Source organism: Globicephala melas, chromosome 5 (assembly GCF_963455315.2).
Source record: "Globicephala melas chromosome 5, mGloMel1.2, whole genome shotgun sequence".
Taxonomy (NCBI): domain Eukaryota; kingdom Metazoa; phylum Chordata; class Mammalia; order Artiodactyla; family Delphinidae; genus Globicephala; species Globicephala melas.
Window position 1 is genome coordinate 130,067,550 of NC_083318.1, and position 18,201 is coordinate 130,085,750.

General features: G+C 34.5%; 1 protein-coding gene across 8 annotated transcripts in view; it reads right to left on the reverse strand.

Annotated features, from left to right (window-relative positions):
* The window catches only part of CCSER1 (coiled-coil serine rich protein 1), a 1,273,261-nt gene that overhangs the window by 946,063 nt on the left and 308,997 nt on the right, over window positions 1-18,201 (reverse strand). For all 8 annotated transcript variants that reach the window (XR_009564123.1, XM_030865665.2, XM_030865664.2 and 5 more), the window contains exon 5: window positions 4,694-4,814. Coding sequence is in view for 7 of the 8 variants with exons in the window: in XM_030865665.2 (XP_030721525.1) it covers window positions 4,694-4,814 (121 nt within the window). In the remaining variant the exon portion in view is untranslated. The remainder of the gene's footprint in view (window positions 1-4,693; window positions 4,815-18,201) is intronic.

The following is an 18,201-nucleotide window of genomic DNA, read 5'->3' on the forward strand; positions in this document are numbered from 1 at the left end:
AAGCAACAGAATAATTTCTCTTTCCCTTTCACCTCTATATTTCCAAATTTATAATTGTCCATAAAATCCCTTCATTTCAGATATTGAGCCATGGTATGTACAAACAGAGTGTATGCATTTCAAAAACATATTTCTACAAAAAGCACAAAATAAAATCCATAACCAAGCGTGGAAGCAGTATTCTTTCATTCTCTTCACATTTTGAATTGTATGTACATTTCATGAGGCGCTCATTTGCTCACATCTGTGATTTGAGAAATGTTTAGGTTTGAGTAACATGCTAAGTGTGACTGGATATATGGACATACATTTTTTAAATTAGGATTTTTTTTAATTTATAAAGCTTCATACTCAAAGCTTTGATCACAACATTCTATGCTTATGGTCAAATATTTGGAAATTGTGTAATTTTATTGGATCACAGGGATTTTTTCTACTTTTCCAGCAAATTTATCCTTTCCATGGTATTCTGAGCTACCTGTTAGACTAGACTGAAAAGTAAAGTAAAATCCACACCTTCATTTTCTGAATTAAGGGGAACTTTAGATATGAAAATGAGAGACAAGCTCTGACTCTCTCCCACTGTAATGCTCAGAATTTAGCTTTCCTTCTAAAAGATTTAGGTATTTCCTCCCTATCACTTGCTAAGCTGAAAAATTTATACTTCATCCCTAATAGGAATTCATAATTGCTATTTTCTTCTTATTACAATAAATATATCTAAAATTGATAAATACATGAGAATATTTAAAAATAAACTGTCGAATATAGAATATTTATTAATCACCAGAATATGACTAAAAGTTGGTAAGATAGTATAAGTATTTCAGTCATAAAATGTTTCTTACACTCTAAAATGATATACCAATACAACGGTATATTTAAGACCAATATTCTGGGTTTACTTTCATAAATGGATACTCATATATCAATAAACCTGACTTAACTTTAAACAATCATATGCTTGGCGAAAATCTACTCCTTACATTGGAGAAAAAGCATCTGTTGCTTTTACACGGTGATTTACCTTTTTAAGTGCATGTTTTACGTCTTCACCTAATTACAACAGCATCAAAATACATTATCTTACATATTCTTTTGTATGTACAACCTTATGTATTCTAAAGCCCATATACTAAGATTATTGTAGTTCCTCCTAGCAAGAGATTTGATGAGTTCTAAACTACATGGACTCTGTGAGTCCTATGTTTCAAAGACTCAATTGTTTACAAATTCATCACGTGAAGTGTGTAAAATTTGAGATAAAAATTTACTTAAAGAAATAATTCTATCCTGAATTTAAAGGGAATATTAAGTATCCAAAGACAATGTCTCAACATATAGCATTCTAATATCTTAGTATTATATTGGTGGGTTATTAATTTACCTAATGAGAAATCCAAAATACACAAAACGAATACTACATAGGGCTTTAGTAACTCCAACTATAAAAATGTGACATGTTTATTTACCTAATATATATGTTGTAAAAAATTACAAAAATTTTATATTCTTGCCTTCATATTTTGTTTTAGGCATTGCACTGTAAGATAGATAAAGTAACTCCCACATTAAAAAGAAACAAACTATGGTTAAGGAAGCATCAAAAACTAGCCCAAGGCCTGAATTCCTAACCATCAAGTAATACTGCCTCTCAATAGCAAAGCTGGATCAAATAATATGAAATAAAATTAAATAGGTGAGAAGTCATTTAAAACAAGAAATGAAGATACACACGATTGTATTTTAATGTAGTATTTCAAAGTCCATAGTTTTAACATAATAAAGAATTCTGACTTTTAAAACTAACGGTGCTAATATTACTACCTATATTGAGTATCCATTGTTTTGACTTCCAAGCATCATACCTGCCTTCTTTTTCCAACATCACCCATATTTCGAGTGTGGACTCACCTTTTCCCTCTCATCTCCACCCTCTGCTCCAGAGTTTGTCAAGTAACCTGGTTCTAGCCAATCAATCATCAAATATCCTAGATACAGTAATTGCTTCAGCATAGTCATGTCAAACAAGCTAAGCTGGTCAAAGCCAATGACACTCAAATATGGGGCTCTTTTTGTTTTGATTAAAGGGAACGAGAAACCATTTCTTTCCACTGGATTTGCTGAAAAGATAAAAACCATCTCAGTACCTGCTGAAGGCAGTAATGTCACTAGAGGAACCTCTCTGAAAATGGAAACTACAGACCAGAAAGCAGAGCAAAGAGATGCAGATGGAGAAAATGACCCTCCTTGACATTGTCTGAGTACCAGACTCAACCATACTTGAGGAAATTTTTACGTCTATACTTTCAATTACATGAGCCAATAACAACCATCACCCTTGATTTTTCTGAAATCAATTTACATCAGGGCTTCTCTCATTGGCAAACACGAGTTTTGAATTAATCACTACATCTGAATTGTGTTCTTGCCATATAGTCATATAGTCATAGTCATTTCATTCTCAAAACAGCAGTGTGAGGTATGGAGGGCATATGTAATCTCCATTTGATAGATGACCACTATTTGAATGGCTTTATTAAGATCTCATTGAATATACATGTTAGAAAAAGTTTTAAAATATAAGAAGTGTATACCTTCCTGGTCAGCTCAAATGGTAAGAAAAATATAACTGAGACATTAATCAAGTAATCAATAACTAATTGAATGTGAGATGTGAGGAAAAAACATATCAAGATTTTAAGAAAAGAAAAATAATGGTCGCTTTACATAAATATGGAAATCAGAAGGAATGAAAAGCTTGAGGGGGCTAGAAGGGTCATTAATTTGGTTTAAACATACTTAGTAAACGATTCTGGTAGGACACCTAGTTAGACAATCCCGGTCAAGAACTTTATATATTAGACTTGCATTAAGAAGAGCCTTCAGGAGAAGAATATATATCTGTAAATCAGCAGTAATGTTGGTAGTTGAAGCTATGGAAGGGGCAACATAACTAACACTTTTATGGATTTTTAGATTTCCGGTCCTTTAACAATATCACTTCACATAACACTAACAATGACCCTGTAAAGATGGTGATATCACCCCATTTTTTCTGACAGATGTAGAAAAAAAAAGACAAAGAGTTTAAGTAAAATGTCTCCAATTTCCACCCAATATGTAGAAAAGTTAAGATTTTAACCAAGATCTCTCTGACTCAGAAAAACAAAAACAATAACAAAACCTATAGAAATGAACGAATGATCCTATTGAGGGAGAGTGTTTAAATGAGAAAGTAGATTCAGAGAATACAGAGGAGTATCAGAGTGAATGTACGGTAACAGGAAAAAGAAGAACAGCCAGTTAACAAATGCTGTCTACTTCAATCTATACCTCAGAATAAAGAAGAATGAATATTTATGAAGTATCTAAGACTGGAAAAAAGACATTTTATGTAAACAAATAATACTATTTGCCAGTTTTGAATACAGTCAGTGAAAGATAATTAAGAGAATTTAAGATCCAATTTACAAATATAAACATACATACATTGCAAAAAATGCATTTGAGTTTTCTAATATAATTCAATTGGCACATATGAGAAGTAATTTTCTTCCTAGTAGACAAAAAAGGCTTTTGGAACCAAAAAATTAGACTATATTAAGAGTAGTTGAATTGTTTTCACTTTTAGCTTGTATTAAAACTGAATTACAATCATTACTTTCTGAATTGGTTAGTATTTCTTTCCTCTATGATGAGAATATTAATACTATCTTCATGCCATCAAATATACACATTGCTCTATTTGACTTTGACATTACCGAATGTAACATTAAGGGATTTTCTTATTGATTTTCACAAAGAGTATCAGACACTATCATGCTCCAGGAAACTCAGTCTTAGCAGCTTATCCAGTAGAAAGACATCAAGAAACAAGTATGATACAGTTAATCTAATGGGGGAAAATAGTAGGTACTACAAGGTAACTCCTACTGAAGCCAGCAATCCTTGGCAACACCATACATCTCCTAGTCTCCTACCCAAGACCTTAAAGCAAGCATGACACTATTTTGACTGGAAAATCATCAGTAGGTTTTCCCTTTTAATTTACTTAATACATAACTAGAAATAATCCTAGCTTATTTGATATTTTAAGTCCATGTACCTTACATTTGCTATTATGAATTTAATTATTTGGCCATTATAAGAAAAAATCTATTATTTATTCAATATAAGATCAAATTTAAATTTAAATGAAACTTGATCTGTTTAAATGGAAAAAATATGGAAACATTAAATAATATAAAGTTAAAAATAACTTTCATTCCTTATAAAGTACAAACCAACTTAAGGCTAAGAAATTTATATTTAAAAGTGATCATATATCATAAAAGTGACCATTAAAGACCACAACTATAAAATAAGGAATCCAAGAACAGTACATCCATAATCACAGTGTTAAGGAAATGAAGTGCTTCAGTCTTCTTACTCACATCACTGAGATGAAGTAACAAAATGAAACGTGAAAGGCATATAGTTCAAACACACTACATCAGAAGACAGAAGTTATTCATTGAGGCATTATTAGGATAAGCTGATTTTTTAAAATGTGCAAAATTTATTTCTGTTCTCTCAATATACTAATATTAATACATTCATTATAAAGCACAATTTTTGAGTGATCAAATTCTGATCAGTTATCTAACTAGTAAGTTTTACAAAACTCTGAAAAATCAAATGAACAACTTACTGTTTCGAAGGCTCAGGAAATTTTAGTTCTTCTCTTTTCTTCATCTCTATTGTTGGGTCCATAGGAGTGAGAACTACAGCAGCACATGAGACCACAGAGTGGTATGAATCCTCCCGGCAAACTGTTTTATTAGAAATAATAATTGTAAATGTCACAATTATTTCTTGACTGTTCTCTCTTTTTCTCTTCATTATTTTCAGTCAAATGAAAGATAATTCAACTAAAACATTAAATTATCTTTAATTATCATTTTCTATTCTGTCTTTCCACTCACTAGCTGTATGACCTTAGGCACCTTTTGCTTTCTTTTTTTTAAGCCACACAGTGGAAAAGGTGTTGCCCACACTTTATAATCCTTCATTTAAAAAAAGCTTTTCATTGAAGAATAAGAAGTGCACTAATTACACACAATCTCCACAAATCACTACACAAATAAGAGATGTTCATCATGACCAGTGACACACACATTGCTTCTTTCAAAGTCTGTCAAGGATTTGTCACTATGCATCTGTACTCAGTTTTAGCAAAGACATCAAAGTGTATAGCTGCATTGCTTCCTTCTCTCCCAGTGTTAAACCCACGTGACATTTTTAAAAAATGGATAATCTAATGAAGGAATTTGCCAAAAGAAATGAAAGTGCAGCAAAGAAATAAAAACTGATAGTACTGGAAGTGATATTTGAATTGATTATTAATGAACTACAAATAATCACTGATCTAAGTACTCATTTCAAGAACCATGACTGGGACAACTAACTAGAAAGAGGCAAATACTCAAGATGACAGCACACGTTAGTGAAAGACAGTACAAAAAATACAATAGGACCATGCAAGTCACTGAGAGGTGTGGGCCCATGATCTCAAAGAGAAAGAGGTGTAAGAAATGATCCCAACGTTCTTCCATTTTCCCCTAAAAGTATCTGCTGAATTATTAATCTGCTTAGCATGGAGTCTCAGACAAAAAGGATGACCACTAAAAGCAGAGCTGAATTTAAAACAATCTTGCGTCACTCAAGAGGCAAAGATTACTGCGCAGTATGTGTCAAAGAGGTGGAGCAGTGGGTTCCTCATCATCTCTCCAATGCCATCAAACAGATTTTTTTAAAATTTAATTTTCTCTACTTATTCTTGGCATGAGCTTTGAGTCTAAAACAAACAAATCCTTCATAGCTGGGAGAAGAAAACTCTATTATATTTTAAATTTCCACTGTTGCCTTAAACACTGCTAATGATGAAACAGACTAAGAATAAGAATTACTGATTCATTTCTCAGGGACAGTGTTCACTTATTCAATAAATATTGAGTGAACTAACTGGTACGTTCCAAGAAATATGCTTAATGGTAGGATTCTCCTGTGGACAAGAAAGAAATGTCCTCCCTTGCCCCAAGTTTTAATGAAGTTTTAATTTCTTCTAGAGATATTTCTCAAATATTAGGGCAAAAAAACTTCTGACCAGATGAAAACATTTACCTAGATCTCTATGAGGGAAAATAGAGCTAAGTCCTTTTTTTTTTTAAAGGAAAAGAGAGAATGAACAGGGAAAATGCTCTAAGTAAACAATATTTTTTTCTCAAAAATAGGGATCATTTGTTTACTTAAGGTAATATGAGTATTAATACTTAATTTTTATGATGCAGAGGTTGAAACAATTGACATTGAATCCAAAGGTACTGCAGTTAAAAAAAATCAATGACTAAGTCAATTAGAAAGTAAGCCCCTTTCATTTTTACATGATGAAAGTGACAATTAAGGGACCTGTGTAAAGGTGGATGGTTGGGAGCTCCGTGTAAATGACTGAGTTTTTATACTAAGCTGAAATTAAATCACACTCAAGTTTTAATATCTTTAAATTGTATTTACCACAAAATATAAGAATTAGTGTAATAAATGTAAGTTAGGCAAATAAGTAATAGAGAATTTATAACTTCAAATGAAGTGAATGGTATAATAAAAGGGAAGTACAGATTTTTCAAAACAAAGAATATGCCTAGGCTGTCCTTCCTGAGGCAGAAAGAAAAAAAGAAATAAAAGAAACCTTAGCAATATGCCACTGAGAAGAGAAAGGATTTCTGAGGGTCAAAAGAGTAATGGGTATTCACGTGATCACTATATTCTGATATATCAAAAGTTGTTCTTCCAAACCATGGTCCACATTTAAAAAGTAAATCATAACCTTATATCACAGTGGCCATGACGTGAACTACTCTGTAGCGTAATCTGGTTATCATAGGAGTTGTTGAATATTATCATATTTTACCATGCCATGAATGCATAGATTACTTTTGAAGAATCATAGGAATATTACTAACTAAAGGGGAAAACACTGTATTTGCCATTAAAAGAAACCTTTATGATACAGATTAAAAGGAAATTTCAAGTTTGAAAAAGACCTCCAAAGTTAGTGGATTTTAAACATTTGCTTTTTAGGAAAAGATCATAAACTTTTGTTGCCCTAGAGCATTTTACAAAACGATATGGATGTCAGTGAGAAAGAAGACAGTCTATATATCAAAATGATATTTATTTAATCTCCCTGATAAAACGCCTTACAAATTTCTATTTAAGCAGGGAGAAATTTAAATATTTCTGATACAAATACTGAATTATTGCTAGACTCCAAAAGGAAATTACACTATAAGATCAATGAAAGTAAAATGCGAGTCATAATTGTTAGCCAACATAAGTCTCTACCTTACAATTTCGCTAATAAGGCAATGAGTACATTTTTAAAAAAAATAAATTTATTTATTTAATTTTGGCTGTGTTGAGTCTTCGTTTCTGTGCGAGGGCTTTCTCTAGTTGTGGCGAGCGGGGGCCACTCTACACCGCGGTGCGCGGGCCTCTCACTGTTGTGGTCTCTCGTTGCGGAGCACAGGCTCCAAACGCGCAGGCTCAGTAGTTGTGGCTCACGGGCCTAGTTGCTCCGTGGCATGCGGGATCTTCCCAGACCAGGGCTCGAACCCGTGTCCCCTGCATTGGCAGGCAGATTCTCAACCACGGCGCCACCAGGGAAGCCCCAATGAGTACATTTTTAACCATGTTAGAGATACAAGAAGAAAACAATACACAATTTTTATGGAATAGTATTGCTCATGTTTTTTCACATTTGTAGGATTAAGTAGACAAATTTTTACAAAAAGTATTGGAGTAAGATAAGTTAATATGGTTTGCTAATTATGTTGAACTTTATGAAATAAGGCCAATTTTTCTCATAATTGAGAAAAATTGCTTATATACTATACCATTTTAAAGGCAAACATATAAAAATTACTACAGGAGTTAAAGTTTGGGTTATTCAACAGCAGGTGATTTCATTTTCTTCTTTATAGTCTTTTCCAAATTTCCTATAGTGACCTTTTCTTACTTTTATAAACAGGAATAATAAAACATGCGTTAAAATAGTCATGAGAACAGAGGAGATGAACAGATGTGTGAAATACTGATTTTGGCCTCAAAACAGTATAACTTCTTGAAACTCCTTCAGGAAAACTATTTTTCTAATTTAGCCAGATTAAATTTAATCTCATTTTCTGAATATTTTCTCCTTCTTCCTCCTTCTCCCCCCACAAAAGATCACTTTTTCAGAAGACATTGTAAATGACTAGACTAGTTGATCATTCTAAAACTTTAAAAGGATAATACTTATTTCATAGATTCCCCTCAAATCCATCTATTACCATACAACCAGGGGCTTTTGATTTGGGATTGAATCATGGTGGCATGCTTAGGGACTGTGAAAATTGTAGGAACCCTGGCCTGAGGCAAGGATGACTTCTGTACTTTCCAAATTACATCAAGTATAAACGGTTCACCATTCATAAGATTTAACTCTTAGGATGGGAAAAATTGGCTTTAGGCGAAAGCAGAAAATGAAACAAACAGGAACTCCCAACTTTTAATTACTCACATTATTTAATTGTACTTATAAAGTTAGCTTTAAAAATGTATGAAAAGTTTATTAACTTCTAAATTTTAAAAAGAAACAGCAGATAATTATTTCATAATGTAACTTAAAAAGCATGAGCCAGTGTCAAGGCACTGCATATTCAAGTAGGTTTCCAGCAGCCATGAGTTGAAAAAAATCAATATATTTTCCACTATTGCTTCCAACCAAAGATGCAAATAATAATTTGAGGCACTAACCTACAAATTTGTATGCTAAATTTGCTCTTCTGTGAAAAGAACTGTTGTTGTAAACGTACTTCATGAAGTGCAGACAATTCCATCACAGGCTTCTAATACTAGGAACGTCAGAGGACAGCTGACTGAAAAATTAAAGTCCCCATTTCTTTCTAGACAGATAGAGCCTTTTTGCCAAGATTGGGGTCACTAATCGGGGCATTCTGAGAAGGTTGCACGTAGAATTGCACGTAGGACTACATCCAGAGGAAGTCAGTTGTCAGCAACCATAAGTTACTATGAAAAGAATGATTCCAACATGATAAACTGACAATTGACTCTGAGATTATACAAGTAGGGTTTTAAAATGAAGGAAAATGCTTGAGAGTCACAAGAATTACTTATCCTAAGTTTTTGGTCTAAGCACTGCTGTCACTTATTTCTAGGTAGAGTATACGAACACTAAAAATGATCAAACCTACTGGATCCCTAAGTCCAAAATCTGTAAAGCTTGGGACAGAGTAGAAATCATTTCTAGGTTTAACACTGAGTAGTCTGACTTTGCCATGTAACCTTTTATTATACCACAAAGAATATGCTATTACATGAAATGACTCTCCAATATTACAAAATGTTTCTCTCACACTCATAATAAACTGAGATGCAAAACCTGAACATTGAAATTTTAAGTTGCTCTTTCTCTCCAGTTTTATATATCAAAACTATTTCATTTAATTACTGAACTTCTATCTTCATTTGATCTTTTAATTTATAAAATCAATTTTAAAGCACCAAAAAGCAATATATTTTAATAAATGTTTCCAAAAATGCCAAAGATTTATTAGGAGAGGCATGTTTCTCTTTCATGCAAAATTAAAACATTCAAATTACTGAAGGTTCCTAGAGCACAGTTAACTTATAAGTATTATTTGTAAGTATTATACATTTGAAGTCCCGACTCTAACTCAACAGAATAGTTTACTATCAATGAGCACACTGTAAGCTTAAAAGAAAAGAATTTCCTTTATGACTTGGAAGTGTTCACTTTTCTATTTTTCTCCAAATATCCAGGATCCATGTATTTACCACATAACAACCCACCAGTAAAGCTTAACTCACCAAAAGGCTAACATTTGTTTAACGAATGCTTAAAGAACATTATGTGGGACTTCCCTGGTGGCGCAGTGGTTAAGAATCTGTCTGCCAATGCAGGGGACATGGGTTCTAGCCCTGGTCTGGGAAGATCCCACATGCCGCAGAGCAACTAAGCCCATGCATCACAACTACTGAGCCTGTGCTCTAGAGCCCGCGAGCCACAACTACTGAGCCCACGTGCCACAGCTACGGAAGTCCCCATGCCTAGAGCCCATGCTCCGCAACAAAAGAAGCCACTGCAATGAGAAGCCCGTGCACTGCAACAAAGAGCAGCCCCTACTCGCCTCAACTAGAGAAAGCCCTCGCACAGCAACAAAGACCCAACACAGCAAAAAATAAATAAATAAAATAAATTTTAAAAAATTAAAAAATAAGAACATTATGTGGTAGGCTTAGTTCTGTGTATTAACTGTGAATTTATGCTTAGAGTATTGTCTTTACCCCTCAGAAAAATTCTATACAGTAAGTACTATTATTATCCCCATTTGTACACTGTTCAAGATCACACAGCTAGGGAGGAGCAAAACCAGAATTCAATCAATTTGCCTCTAGTCCCCATGATACTGACCATACTTCATGTTGATTCTCATTTAATAAAATTCATCAAGTGTTCTGAAATAGAGTAAAGTTAATAGTTGACCATTTTCAATCATGTTTCTATTCAATAATATTCTTACATCTGAATTCTTTATCCTAAGAAAACTGTATAATCATTAGACAATTTGCCTCAGAACATAATTTTGACTCAACATACAAATGCTCTAGGCTCCAAACTCTGCCCTTCAAAATGACCGACAACAATTGTTTTACTACTGCTCCACTGCAGGATGAGTGTCAAGTGTCAAGGTGAAACCCATCATTAGATACATTTATCTATGATAACGAAAGACATATAATTTAGAAAAATTTATTTTTTCAAAATTATTTGTAATCAGTTGCTGTTGATTTTTCTTGCCCAGCATATTACAGGGCCTTGAGATACATGAATGAATTTAAATGACAAAAATACATGCTTTTGTGGAATACATATCTTCTAATGGAATAGATTCTCAAATCAAATTTACCTCTCTGTAGTTTTTTCTTAACAGTAAAATATGAATAATAATATCTTCTTAGGTTGTTCTGAGGATGAAATGAATTAATGCCTGTGAAGTGCTGAGGATAATGCTAGAGAAATGGTAAAGAAGTTTTAAAATGTTACCATATATTATTACTTATAACTGATGACTTCTGATTTTTTTGATACATCAGACTCCAGTTATTCAATCAAACACTACTCTAGATCTGCTGTGAAGATGTTTTGTAGATATGACTACAGTCCATTACAGTTGAATTTAAGTAAGGGAGACTATGGTAGATAATCTGGGTAGGCCTTATTCAAATGGCAGTTGAAAAGCCTTAAGAACAATTGAGGCTTCTTGATGAAGTTTAAAATTCTGCCCATGTCAAAAATTCCAACCTGCCCTTCCTGATGGTGTGCTCTCCAGGTTTTGCTTTTTGTGTTTTGCTGTACGCGGGCCTCTCACTGTTGTGGCCTCTCCCGTTGCGGAGCACAGGCTCTGGACGCGCAGGCTCAGCAGCCATGGCTCACAGGCCCAGCCGCTCCGCGGCATGTGGGATCTTCCCGGACCGGGGCACGAACCTGCGTCCCCTGCATCGGCAGGCGGACTCTCAACCACTTCGCCACCAGGGAAGCCCCAGGTTTTGCTTTTGCCCAGCCAGTCCCCACAATCACATAAGCCAGTCTACCGGTTCTGTTTCTCTGGTTGAGAAATACACCAGTCAACAAAGGCATTTTGGTATTACATTCGATTTTTGGTGAACCTCTAAATATTTTCTTTGAATTAATGTCCTTAACACAGTGCTTATAAAAGGCTCTTCTGATGAAATAATAATAGTCCAGAATTGAAAGAGAAATTAAAAATAAGCAGATAAAATGCAAGTCATTGTATCATGACCATGAATAAACACACATTCCGCAAAAGCAGGTCCACATATTCATTACATTAGTGGCATTCACTGAGCTATACCATGTTTATGCATTGTAATAGGTACTGGACTGATAAAGATAAAAGACAAAGTATTTGCCAAAGTGTAACGTAGTGTAGTCGGAAAATAATACCATATAGGAAGTGCTAACATAGAAGCCAGCCAGGTAAAGTAATCAGCAGGATTGTAATAGTAGTATTGCTGCTATCTTGTTCACTCCTTGTTACTTAGTTCTTACTTATATATAACTTATATATTATGGATATATAATACAAAGAAGCCCTCAATAAATATTTGTCCAGTGAATGAGAGATAAAGAAAAATGAAGTGAGGCATTAGGGAAAAGAAAAGATGCTAGCCAAGCACAGAGAAAAGTGCTAAAAAGCAATGAGATATGAGAAAATGTTATATATCTTGAAAAATTCAAATAATTCAATGTGGCAGGGGCCACACAGACGAGAGCAAGAAGTTGCCAAACAGAGATGTAGATTATTGCCAATACCTTAAGGACCTTATAAGCATCTCTAAAATATTATTAATATCTGATTCTGAAGTTAATGAAGATGTGCTACCAATCATTTCAACACGATCAGCTTTAAATAGCCTGGGCAGGGCTTCCCTGGTGGCGCAGTGGTTGAGAGTCCGCCTGCCGATGCAGGGGACACGGGTTCGTGCCCCGGTCCGGGAAGATCCCACATGCCGCGGAGTGGCTAGGCCCGTGAGCCATGGCCGCTGAGCCTGTGCGTCCGGAGCCTGTGCTCCGCAACAGTGAGAGGCCCGCCTACCGCCAAAAAAGTAAAAAATAAAATAAATAAATAAATAGCCTGGGCAATATCTAAGTACAGGAACAAGATAGGGTGAGACCACTGACAATGCTACTGAAATAAACGAAGTGAGAAATGGTGAGGACTTCCAGTCACTGGAAGCAGCAGTGCCATGGAAAGGAGGGAAAAAATTAAGGCTGCAGAGTGTTCAGAAATTTTAAACTTCTATTTCAAACACATAATCACAGTTTATATTTACTTGCTCCTTTATTAAAATGAAACACAATTCTCTGTATACTACAAAAAGGAAAATATAGTGAAAGCATTGATTGATGAGAAAAAAGAATTGGCAAAAGCCAGAGGAAAAGACTTTCAAATTAACTTAGAGGTAACTTAAATAATAATTAAAATTTTAAAAAATATCTTGTACAACCATATTGTGTAAGGATAATATTATCTTGGGATATTTTTAAAGATCTGAAAGAATTGCATAGAAATTGTTAATATCCTGAAGTAAAAACTGATTACAGAAAACATATATATAGAAATACACATGAAAATAACTATATCCTGGAAACTTTGGACAAAACTATAAAATGTAAAAAGCAACATTAAATTTAGTCAGGCTTATCTCACATTATCCAGTAAATTCCGATACTTTTATTGTGGTGTACAATAGTAACCATTCATCTTGTAACACGCTTGGACAGTTATCAGATTTACTGTAAAATTTTGTTCCTTGAAATTTCATGTTTTTAACCAATCTAATCTCAATTTATTTCTTGCCTCAGCTTTTGAATAGCTATTTTCACAAATCTTTACATTGTGCAAATATTTTTTGGAATAAAATGGAAACCTCATGAGTGACAGACAAAAACAGAACAATGTAAAATTGTGAATTCAGTTTGTAAGGTTACCTATTTTATTATTATAACTCAAGCACTAATATGTTTGGGGCAGGCAAAAATGCATCCTTGACACATCAAATGCAAGTGGAAATAGCCAGTGACTTTCTTGAATGTTGATCATGAACAAGGATTTATAAACTCCTGCTGACTCCCTCTTCTCTCCTGACTGCAGAGTAAGAAATTTATGTATAGTGTAATTTTATTTTAATAAACAGAAAAATATCATCTCATGGATGTTATAGGTTAAGCAGTGTCCCACCCCCCAAATTCCTATTGGAGGTCCTAATCCCCAGTACCTCAGAATGTAACTGTATTTGGAGAAAGGGTCTTTAAAGATGTACTTAAGTTAAAATGAAGTCATCAGGGTGGGCCCTAATCCAATATGACTTGTGTCCTTATAAGAAGAAGAGATTAGGACTCAGGCTCACACAGAGGGATGATCAAGTGTAGACAGAGAAGACAGCCGTCTAAAAGCCAAGGAGAGAGGCTTCAGAAAAAAAATCAAACCTATAGACACCTCAAACCCAAAATTCTAACTTCAAGAACTGTGAGAAAATAAATTTCTGTTAAGCCACCCAGTCTGTGGTGCTCGGTTATAGCAGCACTACTAAACTAATACAATGGCCATTTTAGGAATAGGACTCGAGAATTACTTGTACTAATATTAATAATTAAATAAACCATAAATCAATAAAAGGATATTCAGTCTGAAATTTCACTTAATGACTGGATCTATATTGCTCCTACTACTATCCTCTTCCATTCCAAATTCTCTGACATGTCCATTCAGGCCATTCAGCTGACGCTTCAACAATTCTAATTTTGAGAAGTTATTACTTTGTCATTCTGGCTGCCTTCTTCCAAGTGTGATCTAGATTGTTAGTTTATTTAAAAATATACTGTACAGAGTCTGTGTATATGAACACGTATGCATATATATTTTATATAATACACATATTACATACATATATATTTTATACACATATATACATTTATACACATATATAATACAGAGAGTACTGGAAAGAATAAAGTCATCAACAACTATTACTGCTTTCTGATAACTTAGGTATTAAAAAAATTATCAGCACTCCTTCATCTGTACTGCCATCATTCAGAGTATAAAACCCTAGATTATGTATTCTCCAGGCTTCCACAGAAGGCTATATACAGGGACAATAGTAGCACTTGAGGTCTGTGAAGTCTGTCATCAATGTCACAGATTCCACATGTAATATTACAATGACATCATTATCTGTGGTTTACTGCTTCTGATTAATTCAAGTAGAAGTTACATTGTTCATTAAACTTTCCATGTTCAACTTTGCAGGACTGTTAAAACACATTATGGCAGAATGTCTTCTCTAAAGATGGCCACATTAATATATATCCCATCCTGCTAGTTTTTGACATTCTACTTGAGTGGTGGGGTTTCAGTTCCTTCCCTTTGAACCTTTGTGACTGCTTTGACTAAAGGAATATGGTGGAAGTGATGCCCTGTGACTTTCAAGGCTAGGTCACAGACGGCACTGTGTCTTCTGTTTGGCTCTCTCTTGGGACACTGGCGGCTGGGACCCAGCTGCCATGTTGAAAGGAATCTAAGTCCACATGGATGTTCTGACCCACAGTCAACAGGCATCACTGATCACTGAATGTGAGTGAAAGGGCATTTATTTTGGTTGAGGCCTTGAACGTCACACAGCAGAGGAAAAATCTTCCTGCTGCACCCTGTCTGAATTCCTGACTCCCCAAAATCATGAAATATGAATGATGTTTGGTGTTTTAAGCCATTAAGATTTAGAAAAATTTGTTACACAGCAATAAACAATACATTCATAAAGAGCACTTACATAACTAATGAAAAATAGATTTTCATGCCCCTGGACAGGTTTTCATTAAAAGTGTTACCTCAGTGATACAGAAAAAATTCTTGACATAAGTGCCACAATAACTTGTCCACATGTTAGTGTGCTTAAAATTTATAAGTGAAAATTACAAGGGACTAACTGATAGTTAAAATTCTCATTCAGCACTTGTCTATGACTCAATGCTATGGAAACAAAAAATATTAACAGCAATATATATATTTACATATATATTCAATTCACTTAGAGGAAAAAAAAGTCTGGTAAATGTGCTGAATTTCCCAGTTAGGTCTCTCATTTCAAACTTCGAAAGAGCCTTGGAGCTATCCTTGGAGGAATTCACTATCGGAAGTACAGACAAATAAGTATCTGCTCTACCAGTCTAAATAATTCTTTGTGAATTTTCCAGGCATAAGATGAAATCATAGTTGTTATCCATTCTGGGAAAATGTGAATGACAAGGCATATATCAATTAAATAATGCTTAATTTAAAATGTCTGTAATCTGATATTCTAAGCTCTAGAACACAGAAGAAGATTTTTTTAAGGGAGGGGGGAAAAAGGTGCTTGATATAGTAGCATATAAAAGCATTTAAAAAGCATTCCACATACGCAACAGTTAATTTCCTTAGAGGACAGAAAGTTAAACCAAAATGCATTTTACTACCATTCTTTCTAGTTAAGTATGTCAACACTATACATTGTTAAACATATTCTACAGGGATTTGTCAAGGAAGCAAGAATAGAACCACTAAAAAATTAAACTATAATCTTTTAAAGGAAATATTTAAAAACTTATGGAAAAGGAAATATTCTACTTAACTATATGTGAATAAAACTATGTTGAATATAATATTCCTATAGGTGTTGCCATTACACAAAAAAATTCTAATTGTCCTGTGTGTCAGTGCTTACAATCACTTCATATTTCTTCTCCTATCAGCCCAAAGTTGTTCCATCTTGGGAACTTTGTTAGTTAGGTGTTTATTACCTGTTTCTAACACTGATGATTATCGCACACAATGCAATATGAATCAAGGCAGCAATGCAAGCTTTAGTTTTTAATCAGCATGGAATTTACAATCTAATACAAATTAAAAGAGTTATTGAATAGCTAGTACTTTATATGTTTATCCCATGTACTTTACTTGAACAAACAAGACAATTTATTCAAAAAATACTTAAGTCCATATTTGGGCCAGCCACATTCTAGGCTCTGAAGTTATAATAATGAACAAAGCAGAAAAAAAAAATCCCTAGCCCTTCAGGGAATTATTGCTATTTGATTTCAACACCATCAGAAAGGTAGTGTCGGACTAGTCAGGTTGTAGTAAGAGAAACTATTTTAGGTAATTTTTCTTTTTTTTTTTCTCAGAAAGATCTCAGTAAATTTTCTCTCACATCTTCCGGCCTCTAATTTTTTTTTTTTTTTTTTTTGCGGTATGCGGGCCTCTCTGTTGTGACCTCTCCCGTTGCGGAGCACAGGCTCCAGACGCGCGGGCTCAGCGGCCATGGCTCACGGACCCAGCCGCTCCACGGCATGTGGGATCTTCCCGGACCGGGGCACGAACCCGTGTCCCCTGCATTGGCAGGCAGACTCTCAACCACTGCGCCACCAGGGAAGCCCCGGCCTCTAATTTTTGAACTAGATTGAATATCAACTAATGAGTAGTTATTGAATAAATAAAACTTTTTCTAACAACTGAATCTTTCTATTTATTCCTTATATATATCTTTCTACTGCAAACCTAACAGTCAATGCGATCAGATGCCAAGTCTCCCTCTCTCCTCCTCCCTTTTCCCCTCTCTGCCCCATCTCCACCTTCTTCTCCTCCTCTCTTCGGCCTCCCTCCCCCTCCCTTCTCTGCTCCTCTTTGGCAATACCGTTTTGGCTGATCAGAATAAAAGAACAAGCATCAAATGAATTATTAATGTTTGTTGAAGCAATTATATTAGATATATGAAGAATCTCTCCCAGGTTATGAGACATAATTGATTAGTCTTTAGTTCTGCAGTACTGACGGTTATTTAATGGGTTTCACTTTGCAAAAGTATGAGGAGTAATATAATCTGCATAATGTCCATCCTCACTCTTACAAAGTTATATAAATTATTCAATTATCTCCTAAAATAAACACACTCTTCAGAATTTTCCATATGAATTACAAATCAGAAAGAAGTGTGTAAGGTATACAGTTTGAATACATGATTTAAATAACACAAAGAAGTTAAATATATTGCAGCTAATGGTTTTGGGCTGCTCACCCCTTACTATCATTAAAACAGATTTTGAATTGCCAAAAAAACTCATCTTCCCTTTGCCACCTTCTATTCTGCTTCCTATGAAGCAATTACCTAATATTTAGAAATCTGTTCATTCTTTACCTAAATTTCTATTTAGAAGAGAAAGTGACATCGGCAACTAATTTGAGTATGATCTGGTTAGATGAAAAGGAGGTAGACAGTCCAATTTTAGTAAAAATACAGAAGCCAGAATAAGGATGGCCTTTGAGGAAATTAGCATAGCTACAATCTGTGGTTGAGCTGGTGAAAATTGGGAAGTGTAACTGCGTAGGTCAAAACTGTCAATACACTGGGGCTGCGTTATGCTGAGCCACAGATATCAAGCCAAGTGGTTGGTATTGCATCCTGTGGGACCAAAGTTCTAAATTCATAAACAAAGGGTAAATTTCCACAGGAGCTAAT